General features: G+C 34.9%; 6 protein-coding genes and 1 pseudogene across 7 annotated transcripts; 2 read left to right on the forward strand and 5 right to left on the reverse strand.

Moving 5' to 3' along the window:
• Positions 1–1320: 1320 nt before the first annotated feature.
• LOC130501873 (peroxidase 49-like) lies at positions 1321–2818 on the forward strand. The gene is made up of 4 exons (XM_056996696.1): positions 1321–1608; positions 1687–1878; positions 1954–2119; positions 2216–2818. Exons 1-4 carry the CDS (start codon positions 1384–1386, stop codon positions 2626–2628), a joined length of 996 nt encoding a protein of 331 aa, XP_056852676.1. The 5' UTR covers positions 1321–1383; the 3' UTR covers positions 2629–2818.
• Positions 2819–3210: 392 nt separating this feature from the next.
• Positions 3211–4842, forward strand: LOC108854710 (uncharacterized). The gene is made up of 2 exons (XM_018628332.2): positions 3211–3819; positions 4570–4842. Exon 1 carries the CDS (start codon positions 3284–3286, stop codon positions 3806–3808), a length of 525 nt encoding a protein of 174 aa, XP_018483834.1. The 5' UTR covers positions 3211–3283; the 3' UTR covers positions 3809–3819; positions 4570–4842.
• Positions 4843–4860: 18 nt separating this feature from the next.
• Positions 4861–5966, reverse strand: LOC130501875 (probable ubiquitin-conjugating enzyme E2 17; annotated as a pseudogene).
• Positions 5967–6230: 264 nt separating this feature from the next.
• LOC108848905 (D-2-hydroxyglutarate dehydrogenase, mitochondrial) lies at positions 6231–9570 on the reverse strand. 2 transcript variants are annotated; one of them, XM_018622360.2, is made up of 16 exons: positions 9408–9570; positions 8971–9323; positions 8786–8887; positions 8638–8685; positions 8452–8522; positions 8253–8371; positions 8066–8161; positions 7885–7994; positions 7698–7778; positions 7532–7629; positions 7358–7466; positions 7182–7287; positions 7023–7108; positions 6823–6948; positions 6648–6741; positions 6231–6534 (listed from the first exon to the last, which is right to left on the reverse strand). In XM_018622360.2, exons 1-15 carry the CDS (start codon positions 9511–9513, stop codon positions 6649–6651), a joined length of 1704 nt encoding a protein of 567 aa, XP_018477862.1. In that variant the 5' UTR covers positions 9514–9570; the 3' UTR covers positions 6231–6534; position 6648. The 2 variants fall into 2 exon arrangements, with proteins under 2 accessions (XP_018477862.1, XP_018477861.1); XM_018622359.2 differs by having other exon boundaries at positions 8971–9329; positions 9408–9569.
• A 5724-nt stretch (positions 9571–15294) lies between these two features.
• Positions 15295–16032, reverse strand: LOC130501874 (uncharacterized). The gene has a single exon (XM_056996697.1). The coding sequence runs from the start codon at positions 16030–16032 to the stop codon at positions 15295–15297; it is 738 nt and encodes a 245-aa protein (XP_056852677.1).
• Positions 16033–16068: 36 nt separating this feature from the next.
• Positions 16069–16587, reverse strand: LOC130501876 (uncharacterized). Its single transcript, XM_056996698.1, has one exon. It carries the CDS (start codon positions 16585–16587, stop codon positions 16069–16071), a length of 519 nt encoding a protein of 172 aa, XP_056852678.1.
• Positions 16588–17707: 1120 nt separating this feature from the next.
• LOC130501877 (glutathione S-transferase T2-like) lies at positions 17708–18289 on the reverse strand. The gene has a single exon (XM_056996699.1). It carries the CDS (start codon positions 18287–18289, stop codon positions 17708–17710), a length of 582 nt encoding a protein of 193 aa, XP_056852679.1.
• Between the last annotated feature and the right edge of the window lie 3447 nt (positions 18290–21736).

The raw sequence follows: 21736 nt of genomic DNA on the forward strand, positions 1-21736 counted from the left end.
GGTTGTTCCCACTATTCATGGCAGTGGCAATATTGTAAATACTTGAAGAAAATGAGGTTGAGACAGTAAAGAAGCCATTTTCGAAAAAAAAAAAAAAAAAGGGTTAATGGCATTTTCGTAGATAAAATGCAGATGTGGGGTTAAAAACTCAAAAAAAAAATGAGTCAAAAGAAAAGGTTAGTTTTCTGTTTGAATTCAAGTTTTGAGTCACTTTTGCAATAAGCCCAACAAAATATTCATCTTATTTATAGTCTTCTACTCCGTTCTTGATTCTCTACTTCTAATCTCAAAGCAGTCGCGCTGTGTATCCACACAAAGTCACTGTTATGTTCACATATGGACGCAGCTTGGCACTGGTACATTGCAAGGCATGTCACTTATCAGGCTTCCTAGAAACTATCAGCATTACAAAAAGAAGAAAGTATTCATTTATGAGGAATCAAGGACAGAGCTCAATGTTTCTTTAAGTGTTGTTTATGGATCTCACCAGAGAAAATTTCAATGTAATATATTTGCTATGGTCTTTGTAAAGAGGTGAGCAGAAGTGGACAGAGCTACTCAAGACATCAACAATGCTTTTGCCTATCAATTCTCATGGGACCTCTCGTCCTCGCCTTCATTGTATAGTTTCTACTAGAGTCAAAAAGTTGAAAGTTCACGTGAAGATTGCTTTTTTACCTGCAGATGCATGTGTTATGACAGAAAAAGACAAGAAAGCTTCCTCTATTTTGCTTTGGTTACAAGAACAAGAATGTGTTCATAAGTCAAACAATGATTGACACTTGAAGAACTTTTGTTTTTGTCAAACTAGTAGTTAGAATCTTTTCCTACTCTCTTCTCTTTCTCACTACGCTAGCCTTTTAAATTTGTCTCTGTCTATGTATATTATTTATTTTCAAAAGTAAAAATTACTTATTTCCATTTCTTCTTTTAGATTTAGTTACATCTAGGCATTATATTGGTGTTTTCTTTCTTTCTTTTTGAATTTGATTATTCTGTTCATACTTGTTTTTCTTGGCTTTTAATTTACTTCTACAAGAGAAATAAAGAGTTAAAGGTCTTTTAAGTTATTGTTATGAGTCGTTAACATATGGATAAAGATCAACTTTCATATATTAAAACTAAGTCAAATCAAATTGTAAATAATTAAACCAAAAAGGAGGTTAATTAGTCAAACTTAGCATGCAATGTTGGGTACCAAACCTTAACTTTTGTCGCTTTTAATCTTCTTTTAAATCTCGAGATTTAGCTAGTAACAACTCCACTTCTTACTTCTTCTTCAAGGTCTTTTACTATAAATACCTCATTCCTCTCCCCTTACTTCATATATATCCCTCCTCATCACAAAGCCTTTCTCCTTTCTTCATCTTCTTGTTAAAAGTAATGGCAAGACTCAGTACCTTTCTCCTTGTTATTTATCTCCTTTGCTTTCTCCCTCTCTGTCTCTGCCACAAGAGCTCTGGAGGCAAACTCTCCCCATATTACTATGCACATTCATGCCCACAAGCCGGGGAGATCGTGAGATCAGTTGTAGCTAAAGCTGTTGCTAGAGAGACCCGCATGGCTGCTTCCTTGATAAGACTTCATTTCCACGACTGTTTCGTTAAGGTTTGGTTAATTTCTTCTAACGTGTAACTCTTTTTTTTTTGTTTATTACGTATTGAGCAAGGTAACTGTGAAATGTAGGGTTGTGATGGCTCTTTGCTTCTAGACAGCAGTGGGAGGATAGCGAGTGAGAAAAACTCAAACCCTAACAGAAAATCAGCTCGTGGATTTGACGTAGTTGACCAGATCAAAGCTCAGCTTGAGAAAGAATGCCCTGGAACTGTCTCTTGCGCTGATGCTCTTACCCTAGCCGCTAGAGACTCCTCTGTTCTCGTAAGTCTCCTCCACAACCTCTCTTGTCTTGATAACAATAATGAAAAAATCATCTGTTTTGGTTCTTGGTTTTAGACTGGTGGACCAAGCTGGATGGTTCCATTAGGAAGAAGAGATTCAAGAAGTGCAAGCTTGAGTGGCTCCAACAACAACATCCCTGCGCCAAACAATACTTTCCAGACAATCCTCAAAAAGTTCAAACGTCAAGGACTCGATGTCACCGACCTTGTCGCTCTCTCCGGTAAGCTTTCCACACTCTGTACAGAGTTACTTCACATGCACGTAACAATACAAAAAAAAAAATAACTATTACCTACCTTGCTTAACTCTTTCTCAGGGAGTCACACCATAGGATTCTCGAGATGCACGAGTTTCAGACAGAGGCTATACAACCAGTCTGGAAACGGTCGTCCGGACATGACACTGGAACAATCCTTCGCCGCTAACTTGCGCCAAAGGTGTCCAAGATCAGGAGGAGACCAGAATCTCTCGGTGTTGGACAAGGTCAGCCCGGCGAAGTTCGACAACAGCTACTTCAAGAATTTGGTAGAGAACATGGGTTTGCTGAGCTCGGACCAGGTTCTGTTCAGCAGCAACGATAAATCAAGAGAGCTTGTAAAGAAGTACGCAGAGGATCAAGGAGAGTTTTTCAAGCAGTTTGCGGAGTCAATGATCAAGATGGGAAACATCTCTCCCTTGACGGGTTCGAGTGGAGAAATCAGGAAGAACTGCAGGAAGATAAATTCTTGAGTTCGTTATATGAGGAAATTGAAATGAATAAAAAAAATATTTTGTGGGGAAAGAAATGTATGAATGACAGTTTGCTTTAATTTGTTTGTGATATGTTGTATTTTTAATTTTCCATTTGAAGTTTTATGTTGTGTTATTTCTGATTTTGCTAAGAGAATAGTGAAATATATTCCTATTATTTTATCGTTGATTTATTGTTCTATTACATCCTTCATTCAACAAATGATAATTCTACTTTTTATCATGATTTACTTGCATCACTTATTAATCCACATCTAACAATTTTATTTTCATCATATTAAAATGTTGTATAAATTTATTTATTAATCGTTATAGTTGATAATGAATCACATTTTAAATCTCATACTCCAATTTTATGTTATATAAAAATTAATAAATCTTCAATTAAACTAATGAACTAACTTGGTTTCTACCATAAATATTTTAGAATAATTCCTGTTATTTATGTTAAACTGCTGTTTTGGGCCTAGGGCCTAAATAATCCTAACACTCTCTATAATATCAAAATACAAAGAGGCCCATAACGGCCCATTTATATGACTTTCGGTCCGTTAGGGTTTATGCTCTCTTGCTCACTTCATCAGTCTGACATGAATTCTCCAGCCTGCTAGAGAGAGAGAGAAGAAACTAAACTATGAGGAACCTACGAGTCATCTCCTCTCATCTCTCACGAGGTTTGAGATCCATCCAGTCAAACCCGATCCAATCTCGTCGTGGATACTCATCTCAATCGGAAAACGTCTCCAAAATCGTAACGGAGCTCTCCAACCTCACGCTCCTGGAAACGATGGACCTCACCGAGCTCCTCAGGAAGAAGCTAGGAGTCACCGACATGCCCGTGATGGCGGCGATGATGCCCGGGATGTCGATTCCGGGATCTGGAGGAGGAGGCGGTCCCGGAGCCGCGGCGGCCGGGAAGGGGGAGGAGAAGAAGGCGGAGGCGAAGACGGCGTTCGATGTGATGCTACAAGGGTTCGAGTCGGCGTCGAAGATAAAGGTGATCAAGGAGGTGAGGGCGGTTACGGATTTGGGGTTGAAGGAAGCTAAGGACTTGGTGGAGAAGGCGCCGACTTTGTTGAAGAAAGGAGTTAGTAAGGAGGAAGCTGAGAAGATCATTGAGAAGTTGAAGGCTGTTGGTGCTAAAGTTGATATGGAGTGACCTTTTTTTAGGTACTCTTCTAAGCTCTGATTGTGAGCTGTGTTGTGTATGAGATTTTGTTGTAGCTATTTAAATCTTGGAATTGATGAGGAACAGTATGTTTGATTCTGGGTTTGCTTAAAGCTGTCTGCTTTTTTATTATGGAACGTTAGCTCTTGTGAGCAGTGTTGTGTATTGAGTTTATAGTAGCTAAAAAGTCTTGGAATTTATAAGGAACAGCATAAAGTTGTTTGCTTTTCTTCTACTAAAGCGTTAGCTCTGACTGTGAGCAGTGTGAGGCTCGCTTGTTGCATTGTAGCAGCTATTAAGTCTTGGAATTGGAATGGAACAGTATGCTGATTCTATTGTGAGCAGTGTTGTGGATAGAGCTTGTTGCATTGTAGTATATATGAGGTCTTGGAATTCATGATGAACAGTATGTCTTATTTTTGTATGGAACTTTGGTTCTGGGATTTATATTGAGGTTCATGAGGAGGGGCTTTTGAAGTTTCTTCTGCTCGCTCAAGCATTAGGTTTTGTATTTACCTCTCTGTGCTCTTGTCACAGTGTACACAGACCGTAGACGTTGTTGGATATTGAAGTAAATCTTGAGGAACAGCGATTAGAATTAGCCTTTGTAGTCTATTGGTGTAGTACTCTAAAATGTTAGTAGATTTGTATAGGGACGACTGGAATTAAATATTAGGGCATCTGTATGTTTGATTCTGTTGCACCAGTATAGTCTTTAAGTCACATGCTAAAGGTTGAAATTTTGGCTGCAGGTGTTATTATAAATGGAGCAAGGAACAGATGAAGCTAATGCTGAGTAGTCCTTCAAGTGTTTATTACGAATGTAACGTGTCATGGAGTGTCTATCATCAGCCTTTCACTTTAGATAACACATTTTAGCTTCAATTGATTAATACATGGGAGCAAAAGTGTCTCTTCTTTTGGATCAGTCATTGTCTCAGTTCTTGGTGATGATCTCTTATCAACAGAAGATTCAGTCCATTTCTTTTTTTACTTGATAATAAATCTATGTTATTTGATGACTCTATAGTTTCTGCACAATCTTTTAGTGTGATTAAAAGGCTGAGAGAAACTCTTCTTGTTTTGAAGATTGAAACAGGTCAATAACTCGAGTTGAGATCATACAATTTAGTTACTAATTACAATATCAAAGTACACATCACAGTGATCACATAGAGATGTTATACTTTGTCATCATGGTAGCGCCACCTCGTTTCTTTTGGGGATCTTCCATTTTTGCAATTTTTCAAATAGTGGTCGTTGTCTTTCGGTTTTTGCTGCAAGGATGAGTACAAGAGAAGAAGAAGAAGAAACATCATAAGAAGAGTGTACAGTGACAGCCTTTGAAAAAAAGAGGAAATAGCACAAACACACAACAAACCTTCACAGCTGAGCTTGAGAGCATTGAGAGAATGCTAAGACAGATTGAACTTAGTCTCATTGCAGGCGACCATGAACCATACAAAATATCTGCATCAGCAAAATATACACAGAAGCTCTTGTTATCAGACTCTGAAACACAGGAGTGAATCATTGTGTTTGTTTCTTACCCAAGCAAATGTGACCGTTGCTGTAAACATGAGGATGGAGTGGAGCTGGATGCTGAAAGATAACCTGTGGAGCTTACATAGGATAATGCTCAGGAAATTCCACCAGAAGTTGGTAAGTTTCATTGGCATAAAGAGTTCCTGGAGCTCCCTTCACTTCAATAGTCCATCTTTTACACGAAAGTTTACAATATCACATCATTAATTTTTTGATATTAAGGAAAAGACATAAAACTGGGTATATAAAGCTGTATATACCTTTGGAGATTATCAGAGACTCTGTGCTTGAAACCAGAAGGAGGGTTAGTCTGCCACTCCATGAACTCTTTCTGAGCTCTATTGGCGGCAATTTTGGTCAGGCCCTAACAAAAAGAAAAAAAACAGAGATGATCAAGGCAAAGAAGATATAACAAAAGGCTTATTGTTAATACAATTAAAGAATCAATCAACCAACCTTGCGAGTTGATTCGGATGAAGTTGTCATTTGTGTTTAAAAAAGTTACTACAATGAGTGTGAGAGAGAAGATTGTGTGTGTGTGTGTGTGTTTGTCTCCTTAGCCATATCCTTGAGCTTTTTATAGTGTATTATCATCTTCATCTTGTGTTTAAAGCATAGCATCTATGTCCAGTCATCAAACCCCAAGTCGTTTATCATGTCTTTCCACTGGTGCTGGAGAACCGAATCTTTACACGCTTTTTGCTACTCTCGCGATCACGATCAGTTTGGAATATAATCATTAAACATTCCAAAAATCTACTTTCGGAAAAGCCTTTATTTCCTAAACTAGAGAGACCTTTTGTTCCGGTTTAACTCCATTTCCAATTTTAACTGGTTTAATAAGGTTTTTATGTGAGAGATTCTTGAAGATACAGTAGTTGCTATTATAAATAGATGGTAGATTCTTCTCTTTCTGAGTTTTCAGTCTAAGTACACTGCAAACTTGTAATACACGTAAGCTCCACAGGTTTTTATTCTTTCTTATCCCATGTTTAATAAGATATTAAGAGACAGTGACAACAACATGGAAGAAGCATATATACTTTAGTGAAGTGACTTTTTAATCAACACTTGCTTATACTGTTCCTTTGCATCGATCATACTTGCTCAAACTTGGGCTCCTCATCATATTCCCATTTTCTTCTTTTTGAAGAATCATCTCTCATCCCCACCTTGCATTCGTTTAAAGAAGAATGTCAATGATTCCCAAAACTAAAGATGATAGATTCCTCCTCATAGACTGATAGTGCTTTCAATAATTTCATAAAGCATAATCTTTTTTCACCTTAGGGAGAGAAGAAAGAGTGAGGGAGAACTTTGTATGGATTGAGAATCCCCTTAGGGTCCAGCAACTTTTTGAGGGATACCATTAATGCAACCTGCAAATAGAGTGACAAGAATGACCCCATAAGCTCTATAGATATGTTAGTTCGATTCGTTGTTTTGTTTGTTATGCTCACGGTTTCTGGTGATTTGCTGTAGAAGATTTCATTAGCTTTCATTACACCTAATCCATGTTCTGCACTGATGCTTCCACGGTGCTTTGATGTCCACTCATAAACATAAGGTTCTATCAAACCTAAAAGCTGCAAAGAAAAGAGTGAAGGACATTCATTACTTTGGACATCTTCAAGTGTTTCACGTCGATATATTGATTTACCTTATCGTTATATTCCGCGGCTGAGATGTTTAAATGAAGATTACCGTCTCCAAGATGACCATATCCCATGACATTCGCTAAGCCATCTGAAACATGGACTTACATGGTTTGAATGCAGTTAACAATTGAAATAACACTGGAATATGATATATTTCTTACCTAGTCTCCCTCTAAGGTCGTTGACAATATTGTAAATCTCTTCAACAGGTAAGGATAAGTCATACTTGTAACAAGCTCCTGCTTTCTGTAACGCCTCTGTTATACCCTGCAAGGTATAAAATATATTTCCTTAAAATCAAGGTTTCTCTGAAGGCGATATAATACTAAGTGTGTACCTCTCGTATGCGCCAAAAAGAAGATGCTTGGTTTATGTCTTGAGCTATTACACCATCAGAGACTAAACCTTGTTCCAGTGACTTTAAAAGGAACGCTTCAAGCTTCTCCCTGCATTAGTTTTTTTGAATCAGACAAAGAGAACTGTTACCAAAAATGGCATAAGTTCATTTCACCTGTCATAAGTTTCACCACTTCCTGTTGTCTCTATCAAAATGTAAAAGTTCTCTGAAGAGGAAACTGGGTTACGGACACCGTCTAGGTGGTTAAGTACCTAGCAAATGAATTATCACGTTAGCAAAAATCATAAGACTAATGCAAACAGTTGGTAAAAAGCTTTACCAAATCCATGGAGTTGTTATCAAGAAACTCGAAAGCAGACAGTATCTCTCCAAGATTTCTCTTTGCTTCAACAAGAAGTTTCTGAAAAAGAAAGGGAAATAAATATAAAAAAGAGAGACAAGGTTATGATGAGAATTACCGATGAATAAATGTTTTAAGTCGTATCCAGTGTTGTCTGATTCAAAACCTGGCAGCTGAGAAAGTCTTTGCAGGCGATGAAGGCTAAGTTTACAGAAGACATCTTTGGTTGTGTGAGTATAGAAACTTTAGTCACAATACCAAGTGATCCTTCACTACCTGTGAGATAACTATAAGTCTCTTTTATTACTGAAGTGACTGTATAAGCACAAGGTTATGATGAGAATTACCGATGAATAAATGTTTTAAGTCGTATCCAGTGTTGTCTTTGCGTAAAGTTCCAAGCATGTCAAGCACATTTCCATTTGCTGTGACAGCTTCTAGACCTGGAGATGGTAAGAAAACAAATATTAGGAAGATGAGATCCAAAAGAGTATATCAGATGGATAGGAAGTGAATAGAACTATAATTGATTACCCAATACGGTTCCATGAAGTGAGCCGTAACGGATAAGGCGCAAACCACCAGCATTAGTTGAAACATTTCCACCAATATGACAGCTTCCTTTTGCACCTAAGTCTAGAGGCATAACAAAACTGAGGAGACATAAATCTATGTTGTTGCTTACCGAACAATTTTTTAAGTAATAAACAAAACAATCTTCTTTTTCTATTACCCTTTTGTGTCAAGGAAAGCTGCCAGATTTTCCAAAATGCATCCTGCTTCACACACCAAGACTCCACTAACCTGAAGTATAGAGCATCATATCATCACCAAGTATGTAGTTACATTACTCTTTAAGTAATTTTTTTTTGGTATCTAACCGAATCTGCTGCATAATAAGCTATAGAGGGCTAATTACCTCATCAAAGGACAAGACTTTATTCATCAAACCAACATTGATGATCACCTGCAAAGATGTGACAAAAGTGTAGGTAGCTAGAATCAACTTATCCAACATTATCATCGCCAATCAATGTGTAGAAGAAAGAAAAACGGTGTAGAACAACCTCATCAAAGACAGGCACACTTCCACCAACAAGACCGGTGTTTCCTCCTTGAGGAACAACAGCTAAACTCCTGGAATCACAATACTTAAGTATCTGAGACACCTGCAAACAAAAGATAAATCTATCTTCAACACAAATTGTCATCACAATCCAAACAGTCAATGAAAAAAGAAAATAAAAAAAACCTCTTCTGTGTTCTTGGGCAAGAGCATCAGCTTACTAGATCCTCTGTACTTATGCATCCAATCTGTATTAGCAGTCTCGAGCCTCTCTTCATCTTCAACCACGTGTTTCTCACCTAGTATCTCCTTGAAGTAGCTAACGTCTTTAGGTTCCAACGAAGAAAACAATGGGTTTCTCTGGACTTTTGAAGCTGATGATGACCCAAATGACTTATACTGCTGCATCGTCCACATGTTTCTTCCACCAAGACATGGATGATGATGATGATGATGATGATCAAGCAGCTCTGTGTTACGACCCTTCCCAGCATTTGACTCAAAGGTCTTTCCTTTTGACTCGTAACGATTAACGAAGCCTAAATCTGATCCAAAGTTTCAATCTTTTTTTTGTTTCCAGTGAAATTGAATTTACAGAAAAAGTGAAATTGGAAAAACCGAACCTGAAACAGAAGGAGACATTGAGTTATGTTTTTGTCGGAAACTACTTAGTGATTTGCATGCCGATCGTATAAAATCTCCTGATCTTCTCCAGCTATGGATCATCATCGTTCTTTTCCTTCCTTGCACTTACGTCTCCGTCTCTCTTACCAGAGAAAATGTTCGTTAGTCGATAACAACAACTAGAAAGATTAAGAGACTTATACGAAAATGTCAAAATTACCCCTGTGTCTGGATAAAACGAAACGCTGCGTTTTGTGTCTGAATGATCGATCTTAAAGCTCTGAACTTTAGATAATTTTGCATAATTCCGTTTGTTATTTTATTCGTATCTATCTTATTAAAATAGGAACATTACAACTTCTTCTAGGTGGATTTTTAAAGGTGGATCTTATATATTTAAATTAAATGTCTCAGTTTTTATATATAATATGTATCATAGTCTAACTTTGCATTGATGTATTTCCTTAAATACAGTTCTTCTTTTTGTCCATATTCCATATATGATTTTTACATTTATTACATGTCGATTTAAATAAGATATATACTAAGAATACTAAAAATACTAATCGTTCTATAATTACCCTATACAATTCATTTTAAATTGATCAGTATACTTTCATTGGTCATATTAATTTTATTAGTACGAATAACATTAGGTAGATAAGTCATAGACACATACATAAAGATATGACTATTCTTATAACTACGTTGGGCCTAATCTACTTTCTAAAACAAATAACACATAGCTTCATATATTGTATAGAATATAGTAATATTGTATAATATTATACTTATACAATAATACTAAAAACAAACCAAACTGAAATATAATATATATCGAAAATGCTTTGAACCATTACACACAAAATATATTGGAACTCATAGATAAAATTCACTTTGAAATTACATAATAATTATTTTAAGAAATTAAATTTCGTAATGTACAAAAAACATAAGTTTTATATAAAATTTTGTGTTACAATAAAAAGACACAACTCACGCTTGCAAAATGTTATTTTTACATACGAAAGACAGTTTTGATATTGTTCTTTAAACACAAAATTGAATTATACAAACTCGATACTACATAAAACTAAACAATATAGAATACATTTAAAAATAAAACCCGTGTGGGTGTGCATATGTTTATATAATATATAAATATATTATGTTACACATATTTTCATATAAATAATACCCCAATGTAAGTTTTGTATGATAAATATTGAAAATACAAAATATATAACACTATATATATTAAATAATACAGAAAAAATCTACTTTACGTTTATCTTAAAATTTAAAAATCAAATTTAGTAATTAAACACATTGCTTATTTAAACACATTAGTACACATTGTTATTTATCAAAATTTTATATTAATACACATTGGCGATCATGTATAACATTTAGTAAAAACAAAGATAAAAAAAATGATTCCCGCTCGGTCGAGCGGGTCATGATCTAGTTAAAGTTTTGAACTTTATATGAAACAGAGTTTTAGTTTAGTTAACAGAAGCCAATTCTATCAAACGTGCTTTCTGCATTGTTTCCCTTTAACAAGAGGGAGAGAGCGGTGACGTCCTGTGGGAGCTTTGAGAGTCTGGTGTGAAACAAGTTATAGGACGGACAGAATGTGAAAAGTTACAACGATGATTCGTCTGATCCTGAATAGATTTAAGGTTAAAAACATGGGTTTGAGATTTGCTGATCTCTTTGGAGATGCTCTCTTTCCAGAGGAAGAAGTGAAGCAGAGGCGTTTGACAGAACTCAATGAAGAATGAAACAACAGGTTCTTCCGTTCTTGTTAAGATTCTCAGGTCGGTTCTGTTCGGTTAGTTTTTGGTGGAAGGACCAAACAAAGAGAGCTCCTGATGAGACAGAACTCATGGGAAAACAAACAAAGGACACAGAGTTTCGTATGTGAGGAAGCCTCTGTTTGATAAAGAGTGTCTTATTGATGATGATGATGATATGAAATGGAGTCCTGAGATTGGTGATTTTGTGGAGGTTCGGATTGTGAAATCGACGAGATCATCTTTGTATGGAGAAGCTCTTAGCGATTAGTAAACTGTCCTTTGTTTCATGATGTTGGTGTTGATGCAAGTTGAACTTTTGTTTTGTTTGTTTTAATTTACGTATATGTTTGTAGTTATCCAAATCAACTGTTTACATGGCAGTCTCACTGGTTTGTAAACCAACAAAAAAAAATGAATCAGAAAGGATAGAGAAAGATTGAGAAATGTCATGTCATCCATAACCAACCATGAGTTGTCTATGGTTAAAAAAATTAGATTTATTTAGTAAAAAAAAATTGCAAGCTGTATACTCAAATAGCACTGGAAAAAATCAACTGTCCAGAATAATAAAGTAAATAATCTGAATTTCACCTTAAAGAACGTATGGATCCACGAATCCAAAATCTTAGTCATTCCAAAAAAAACATACACATTTGCGAGTAATGATTTTTTTTATTTTTCGAAATCACCAAATGGTTGATTTGAAGGTGACAAGTCAATCTTGTTTTTATGTTTCTTTCTAGAGTTTTTTACGCTCTAAGGCAGTTTTAAGATTTTAATTACAAACTAGGGCAGTTTATGCTCTTGAGGTAGTTTTTTATGACTAAAAACCAACTATTATCAACTAGAACAGCTTTATCTAACTAGAGTGGTCTTACAATTTAAAAAAAAAAATTACTTTTTTTCTCTTTCTTTTTCTTCTTCGTTTTCTTCTTCATTCATTCTCTATTCTTTTAGAAAATTCATATTTGATTCTTAAATTTCTTTTTTCAAATTTTTTTTATGAAATCGTTTTCTCCATCACTCGATCTATCTTTTGAGATATGTGAAGCTATAGTTTTGAGATATATTTTAGATGCCCAACATGTTCTAAAGTTATGTACATTCGTTAGTGTACATGTGTACAACAAATGTTAATGTGTAAAGTTGTATATAGTTGTGTACATTCGTTAGTGTATATGTGTACATTTGTTAGTGTACATGTGTACATGTGTACATTCGTTAGTGTACATGTGTTGAGTTAGTGTAAAACTGTGTATATGTGAATATTCAAGTGAATCATTGTACATGATAATAATATTTGTATGTACACATGAACATCATTTGGTTGTACATCATTTGGTTGTACACATGAACATCATTTGATTGTACATATTTTGATGGTGTACACATGTACACACTGATGGATACATTACGTAAGGTGGACAATCGTGGTCGTGTACACATGTGTACATTTGTGGTTATGTACATGTGTATAACCATGGTTATGTACAAGATTATATATTATTAATGTACACATATGTTCGAAACATGCTTATTGCACATGTGTACATTGTTTATCCAAATGTACATGAATGTTCGATATTCCGCATCTATACCATTTTACTTGTACATGATACAAAAATTGAGTGATATTTCATGATTTTAATGTCATTGTACATGTGGATGATAAAAAAAAATCATCAGATCACTCATGACATTAAAATCATGAAATATCACTCAATTTGTGTATCATGTACAAATAAAATGTTATAGATACAGAATATCGAGCATTCATGTACATGTAGATGTACTTATAAGAAATTACAAATGTAGAGAATATTTTGAAATGCATTACATTTTAAAATATTACAAGTAGCTCGATAATGAACATATCTACATGTACATTATACTATGGTGCAACATTCAATTAGAGAGATTTGGGTATATGTGTTTAATTAAATTATTACAAGGGGTTAAATGTAATTTCTGAAGTTTGAGACGAAATTAAAAATCAATTTTTAGTTATAAAAGTATTGAGGTTACAAAGTAAATAACAAAATTTTAGGGACTAAATATGTAAAAATGCCCAAATTGGCCATTGTTGCTCTCAAGCTTATCATGTCAGTTTCAGAACACGTAAGAGAGACATGAAGGTCACTAAGACGTTGAATCACGACAAGGAAAGATGAGTAAAGACACAACATGGATACAACTATAACTTGAAATCACCATACACGTCACCCTTACACCACTGTGAAAATTATAGCTTGACATATCTAAAAAAATAGGTATAATAACATAGATAATGAATAAATAAAGTTTTTTTAGAAAAAAAAATTATGAAAAAACAGAATTCATTTTGTAAAAACAATGGAAATATAAAAAAAAAAGAAAACAAAGAAGAAAATCAATAAGAAAGAGACGTGGCCCACTTTATTTTATTTATTAAAAATAGTTTATGTCAATTCACGGAAATCTAGATTAATTTGGTTAGTTTGTAACAAGAAAATTGATTTGGTTGAACAAAACTACCCTAGTAGCAACAACTGCCTTGTAGTGTAATAATAAACTTGAAACTACCCTACAATGTAATATTTTCTTCTTTTTACTATGCTTTGTTTCCACACCCTTTTATTTTATGTCAACCGACAGACGAAACACTACTGAAGAAGGAAGAAAAAAAAAACATATTGTTCTGATCCATACAAGAACTATACCAAATGCAAATTGCAAAATCAAGTTCAAATACAAAATGTGTTACTTATTTCTTAAAGGACACACTGAAAACGAATCCTCATTTGTCTATCTCCACAACCCATACTTCAGTTTGTTTTTAAGCGACTATGTTAATAGCAATGAATATACTTGCGAGTAGACTAACTAGAGGTTCACAGCTCGATACATTTTTAAATATTCTGTGTAGTCTAGGCTATAGCTATCAAGAATTTATAACACAAATCCTATATGCTACTGGACGATTTTTCTTTTAAAAAAATGATAATTTATGATAATGGTTTTCATATATTATGCTTTGTGTTGTTACAAGTTGTGGTCTCTCGAGTATATTATACACGCATTAGGCAGAAAGTTTTCTAATTAATTAATTGTGGACCGACTTTTTCATTAAACATGTGTGTACCTCGGCTTTCTATCAGACATATATTCGATTAATTAATGTGTCTTGAATATTAAGGCCAAAAAGCTCATGTGACATGTGATAGTAATCACAATCCCCAACTATAAAGTTGGACTAAGTATTTCATATAGTTTAGTTTAAGTATTTAATAAGAAATGCGGGTACATAAATATCAGTAATCATACAATGGCATCGGCAAATGAAATAGTTTAGTGGCACTGATTAGCATACATTATCATTTTCTGTGGCTGTCATGATTTGTTATCATGTATTAATCGGTGAACTTATGTTCATCATTGCTTCAAAATCTGAAAGTAGATCATGAGTTGCGTAAATGATTTTATTCTTTCAATGCATTGGGTCATCTTTTCTTCTTCTGTTCGATCTTTAGTTGCTTTGGTCATATATGCTTGGCTAAATAAACAATGTGGTCCTGGGAAGTGGATCATGCTGTTGGGATCTAAACATAATAATAGCATGCACAACCAAAATGAATTGCATATATCATATATTAACGACTATAATAGTATTGAATAGTCAATTACTATAACTCTTTTGGGCTCTCACACTAAGTTCATCAGTTAAAACGTGTTTAGAGCACAGTTTAGATCAAATACTAACATGTTATATGTTGCTAATAGTCGATTAAAACAATAAAAGCAATGATTTTATTTTCTAAAAATGGATAAAAGAATAATGAAAGCAGTAAATAATTAGATAGAAGAGAATTGGGTGGGAGTGAGAAGTAGCTATCTAAGAGCATGCCCATTAGTGAACCCCTTGGAGGGGTTCATAGGCTTTTTTTAATAGTTTTTTGGTGGGCCCGTAAATAGTGATGAACCTGTATTTATTTTGCTCTTCCATTAGTGAACCTGAATATGGGGTTCATAAGAATAAAATAATATATTTTTTAAAAACTTTTTAAAAAGTTTTTATTTAATACAATGAAAATTCAACAACATACAAAGATTATTCATCTAGATTACCATATTTTTGCCATATATTTTCAACTAAATCGGCTTTCAAACGATTATGTTTCTGTTGATCCCGAAGTTGAGCTTGAATACCATGCCTATTAACGAAGTTGGAAGGGGAGTCCGTAGGTTGCGAGATATCCACCTGTGAACTCCTGCTTGACTCTCCCGACTCGAACTCAGATGTATCGGACAGAATATATGTGTTTCGTTCGTTCTCCACTATCATATTGTGTAGTATGACACAAGTTCTCATAATCTTTCCAATCTTTTCCTTGTCCCATAGTAGAGCAGGATTTTTTACTATTGCAAACCTTGATTGCAAAACTCCGAAAGCACGTTCGACATCTTTTCTGGCGGATTCTTGTTTTTCAGCAAAAAGCTCAGCTTTAAGACCTTGAGGTAGTGGGATGGATTGGATAAATGTTGACCATTTTGGATAGATTCCGTCTGTAAGGTAGTACGCCATAGGATAATTGTGGCCGTTGACCGTGAAATTAACTTTAGGAGCTCGACCTTGTATAATGTCAGAAAAAACTTGTGACCGATCGAGAACATTAATATCGTTGAGGGTACCTGGTAAACCGAAAAATGCGTGCCATATCCAAAGATCTTGTGATGCCACAGCCTCTAAGACAATGGTCGGCTTTCCGTGACCTCGTGTGTACTGCCCTCTCCAAGACCTTGGGCAGTTTTTCCACTCCCAATGCATACAGTCGATGCTGCCTATCATTCCCGGAAATCCGCGTACCTCTCCGATATCGAGTAATCATTGAAGATCAGCTGGTGTAGGTTTTCGTAGATACTCATCACCAAACAATTGTATTATCGCTTCGTTGAACTTCTCCAAACATAAAAGTGCGGTACTCTCACCAAGTCGGAGATATTCGTCATACGTATCTCCCGATTGACCATATGCTAGCATACGTATAGCCGCAGTACACTTTTGAAGTGCAGAAAGGCCGTACCTTCCGTGAGCATTTGGTCTTTGACGAAAGTATGGAACTTCATTACTCAGGCGATCGACAATGGAAAGGAACAATGGCTTGGTCATTTGAAAACGCCGCCTAAACATTTCTGGTGGGTATGTAGGATTTTCACTGAAATAGTCGTTCCAAAGGTCTTGGTGGCCTTGCTCCCTATGTCTTTCGATATACGCTCGTCTCTTCGGCTTGTTAATTTGTTGGTCGATGAAATTATCAACTTGTTGGTCGATAAAATTATCAACATGTTGGTCTAACGTATCTTCAATTAATTTATCTGCTGCATCATCTGATGAGAAAGACATCACTTGAACTCTTCTTCCTTCATACAACACAAAAGAAAAAAAAATTAATTTTTTAAAAAATGACAATCTTCACTACTTTAATAAGAAACATATATATTTAAAAAAAAAAAAAATCTTCACTAGTCTAAACAGAAACATATATTTTAAAAAGAAAAAAAATCTTCATTACTTTGATAAGAAACATATCTTTTTAAAAAAAAAAATCTTCACTAGTCTAATAAAAGAAACATATATTTTTTAAAAAATATATAAATCTTCACTAGTCTAAAATAAGAAACAATTTTTTTATAAAATAAAATTTTTTAATCTTCATTACTTTAATAACAAAACATATCTTTTAAAAAAAATATATATATATCTTCACTAGTTTAAAATGACAAAGAGAGGTAGAGAGATAGAGAGAAGATATCTTGATACTTGTAGTCTATGTAATAAAATGACTAAGAGAAATAGAGATTGATAGTTGAGTGTATACTTGTCTTGATAGTTGTCTTCAAAGTTGTCTTGACAGGGTTATGTCGAGAGCTAGAGAGAAGAGTAGAGTAAAGAAGAGTAAAGGAAAGAGTAAAGACTGAGCAAAGTCGAGAGTAGTATGTTGACAGTAGAGGAAATAGTAGAGTAAAGAAGAGTGAAGAGTGAGCAAATTTAAGAAACAAACACATGCTTAATATATAGAGTAGGCAGAGTGGATACAAGTTCAATGTGGTTGCTACCCGTGAGCAACCAAACAAGTACAAAGTTAAACATAAAGACAAGTACATTCCCGTGAATTGAAATGAAGTGTAGACAGAAACAAAACACTACACTTTCCCGTGACACAACCATAAAGCTAAACATAATAAAACAAGTGCATTCCCTTCCTTCCTGCCAGACAACTTGAACTCCACCCCGTGACCTGCAACAGAAAAGAAAACAAGAAACTAAATGAAACAGCAATCAATAGAAAACCGAAACAGCAACCAAAATAAAAGCAACATGAACCACAACAGCAAGCAACCACAACAGCAAGCAACCAAAACAGCAAGCAATCCAAACAACAATGTATATCTATCAACCTATCAACATGAACCACAACAGCAAGCAACCAAAATAAAAGCCAAACAGGAAGCACAAACCCATCTCAAATCATTTCAGAAATGAGTTTGTCTATGAGTGTGATTTCCTTTGCAGATAGATGGGTAGGGTCTTTGGCAAGGAGACGCTCTAGGACTTTCTGTTGCTGTATCTCCTTTTTCACAGCAAGCATGCTATGTATCTCATCGTAACCCTGCCTCTTGCGTTTGGCTGCTTTGCAAGCCTTGACACCAGGAGGCCGAACCTCCGCACCTTCCTCCTCAGCCACCACCTCTGCAGCTTCCTTACTTTTCTCTTTGGGACCTTCTTTGGGAACACCGAGTGATTTCCATTTTTGATCGAACCGAAGTTCCCTCCAACAATGTTCAAGTGTGAACTTGATGCCAAGGTCATTGAAGAAGATGTCATGGGCAGCCTTCATGACATCATTCTCGTTTTGGCCACTCGCTTGCTCCCTCACTGCTGCTTCATAGCACCCCACAAACTTGCACACCTGCTCATTGATTCTTCCCCACCTCTGCTTACACTGACTCCATTCTCTAGGAACGGCGCCACTGAGCACATGGCTTGCGTTGACGTAATCCACTATGCGCTTCCAAAACGCTCCGGCCTTCTGGTCAGTGCTCATGATGGCATCCTTGCTGGTGTTCAACCAAGCGCTGATGAGCACAACGTCTTCTTTGATTGACCACTTTTTCTTTGAAGAGAGGTTTGGGAGGTTTGGGGAGGATGTTCCATTTTGGTTTCGGTTTGGGTTTGATATGTGTGTGTTTTACATGAGGATTTGCTATCTTTTTAAACTAGTTTTGGCTACTACATTAAACTCTAACAACCAAACATTCATTAGACAACAACTCTCTATCGCAAATGCATTAAACTCTAACAATCAAATCACAGCAACCAACCACAAAACAGATACAATTTATTATCGTTATTAAGAGAACTAGTTCTACTTGTACTTGTACTTTAAAGTTTTAGTTGTATTTTAAACTTGTAGTTTTAGTTAATTTATAGACTGAACTACTTGTAGTTCAGTTTATATACGGTTAACATATTAAAAAAAAAAACACAAACATGATTCGAACCAGAGAAACAGAAACAGAAACATTTACCTTTGCTTTTCAATCGAAGCAGACCATCTCCAGGTCAGCGACCTTCACTCTGAGAGCATCCACCTCGCCCGAGAGGCTTTTAACCTGTTCCTGTACATGTAAACAACAACATCAAAACAGCATCAAAACGTTTTCTTTAACTAAACTATGAAACAACATCAAAACAACATCACTAACCTCTAGTGACTCAATCTGTTGATTGAGGATGGGCACCTCCTTCATCACCTTCTCAGCTTTCTCCAGGCGGTTAGTCAGCTTCTCGATCTCCTCCTGGACACCATGAACCCAAGGCTGACGATAATGGAGCCCATCAGGCTTGGTTAACCCATAAGAAAAAGAAAACTCATCAAAATCAATAAAGAAAAGAACACAAAAAAATATAACAAAGATAGAAGGAGTTGTTTACCTCGTAGTTTATGCATGTGAAGAACCGCTTCCCAGGAAGAGTGTCTTTCTCCTCCTTCGCCTGAACCTCGTCAATCATCCTCCCACCACAGTAACACCTTGTTGGTATCCCGTACTCTGAATCAGCAACATACATCAAGCTGTTGTTGTACTCAATGTTCCTCTTCATGTCTCTTCTCTCTGCTGCGGGATCCATCTCTAGCACAAACAAATCATTCACAAAACTCATTAGCTCAATATGATGAAAACGAAACAATAAACCCGTCTACACAATTTAAAACCATAAAACGAAACCAACACTATCGATTAAGAACCGTAACCTGTAAAACCCCCAAATCAATTTCGAACCCTAAACCCTAAATCCCCAAATCAATTTATAAACCCCGATAAACCAACCATAAATCGATTTAACTCCCCCAATACAACCCCGCATGACGCTTAATCGAAAGCCCCAACTCGATTTTGAACCCCCAATGAAAACCCTAAATCGATTGAGATTCCCCGAGACCCAAAACGCTTCAAAATTGTGGAGAATCTACTCGATACTGACCTGAGCTCGTGGAGGGGACCGTTCGTCGTCGATTTGATGGTCAAAAGCTTCGGAAATCGCCGTCGCACCAGAATCGCCTCGCAATCGCCTTTCAGAGAACCAAACCCTAGGTATCGAAGAAGAAATGAAAAATGAAAGGACTCGGTCAATGCTTCGCGTAAACTCGAAAACGCGGGGCCAATGGGGAACCAACACGTGTCTTGAACCCGGCTAAGAACGGATCATGCGTAAGACTCGGGTCACCGAAATTAGCCCATTTTCGATTTATTTTTCCCTGCCCGGCCCTATGAACCCGAGCCCATGGACCCTTTAAAAACCCCCAATGGGCATGCTCTAATGTCTAAAAACGAGACGAGACAAAACGGCCTAAGCGTGGCGCAATAGCCGCTCCTAGTTTATGTCCCCTCATTTATTCCTCCATTACAAACCACAACATTTATTTTCTTTGCTTCTTGGATTAATATAAACGTCAACTTAGATTTATATTCTTTCTGTTTCATAGTACAAGATGTTTTTGAAAAAGTTTTTATGTTTCAACTTGTATTTTGGTATATCAATACTTATTTTATCTTTACTAATATTAGTTACCCAATAATATTTTTCTGCATTGTTTATGATTGGTTAACTTATTTTCAATTTATATGAATGATAATAAGATTTTTTAAAAAAGATTTTAATTTTTGTGCATTCAAACAAAACATCTTATGGAATAGATGGAATAGATGGAGTAGATTTTAAAATTATAAATTTGATGTTACAAAATATTAATATTACATTCATGTTTAAGTCCACTTCTATTCAGCTGGCTCTTTTAAATAAACTAAATAGGATTTGTCTACAAATTTTAATATTTTAATTTTATGTTAATTTAAAAATCTTAGATGAAACTAAATCTTTAAATGTAAGGTCTCAGTAAACACCTAAAACTATGATTAACTCCGGTCTTTTAACTGAGATTATTAGTTTTGGTTAAGAGACGGTTTTTATTTTTTCTTAGATTTTAACTAAAAAAATCTAAGAATTGTCTTTTAAATAAGAGATAAAAACCGTTTTTAGTCGAAAAACATAAAAAATAAAATTAAAAATTAAAAAATGTTAAATCATGAATTAAAAATTTCGGAGCTAAAAGACCGGGGTTAATCATGTCTTAAGATTCATGTCCGCAAAACAACAAAAGCAGAAACAATGAAAAAACATGCAAATTTGCTTGAGATTTATTACTATATAAAATATATCTCTTATTTATTTCACATAATAATTATTACTCTTTTTTGACAACTAATAAATATTATTTTTATTCACAGTTTATTTGTTATGAAAGTGTGTTTAAAATCTGAAAATTTATCATAAGAAGTTATTTTCTTAGTAATAACTAGATATGTATTATTTCATTAAGCAATCTATATAATGTATGGTTTTTGGAAATATATCAAAGTAAAATGATAATTATTTAATAGTATATTTACTTTAGTATTTTCATTAATAAATGGAAAATAAAAATTATATACCAACACTATAGCGAAAACAAGATAAGATATATCAATAACAAAACCTTAGGTACATATGTCTAAAATTAGTTTCCTTGTAATTTACTGATTATTCATTTAATTATTTAACTAGATATGAAAATTATATAAGTTTTATAAAACATAATATTTTATCCTAAATTACTTTATAATTTATGTATTGAGGATCTAAACTAAAATATAAATGTTGATATATCCTTCTTATCACAATAAATATATTTAAAATTTTATGATAAATAATAATAATTGTAGATATTATCACACTTATTAAAATTGTAAATACACATTTTTGTAATACAAAATTGGTTCCTCTAGTCAAATACATGCACGTCATCTTTATAAATTTATATTTTAAAATAATCTATTAAGAAATTTCTTAAAATGATTTGGTTGATATGTTATGTTTCTAGTAACAATCTGCGTGGTGACAACTCAGTTAGCAATTCAGTATCATTTATATGAGAGAGTAAAGTAAAGATATG

This window comes from Raphanus sativus, unplaced genomic scaffold, assembly GCF_000801105.2.
Source record: "Raphanus sativus cultivar WK10039 unplaced genomic scaffold, ASM80110v3 Scaffold0317, whole genome shotgun sequence".
Lineage (NCBI taxonomy): Eukaryota > Viridiplantae > Streptophyta > Magnoliopsida > Brassicales > Brassicaceae > Raphanus > Raphanus sativus.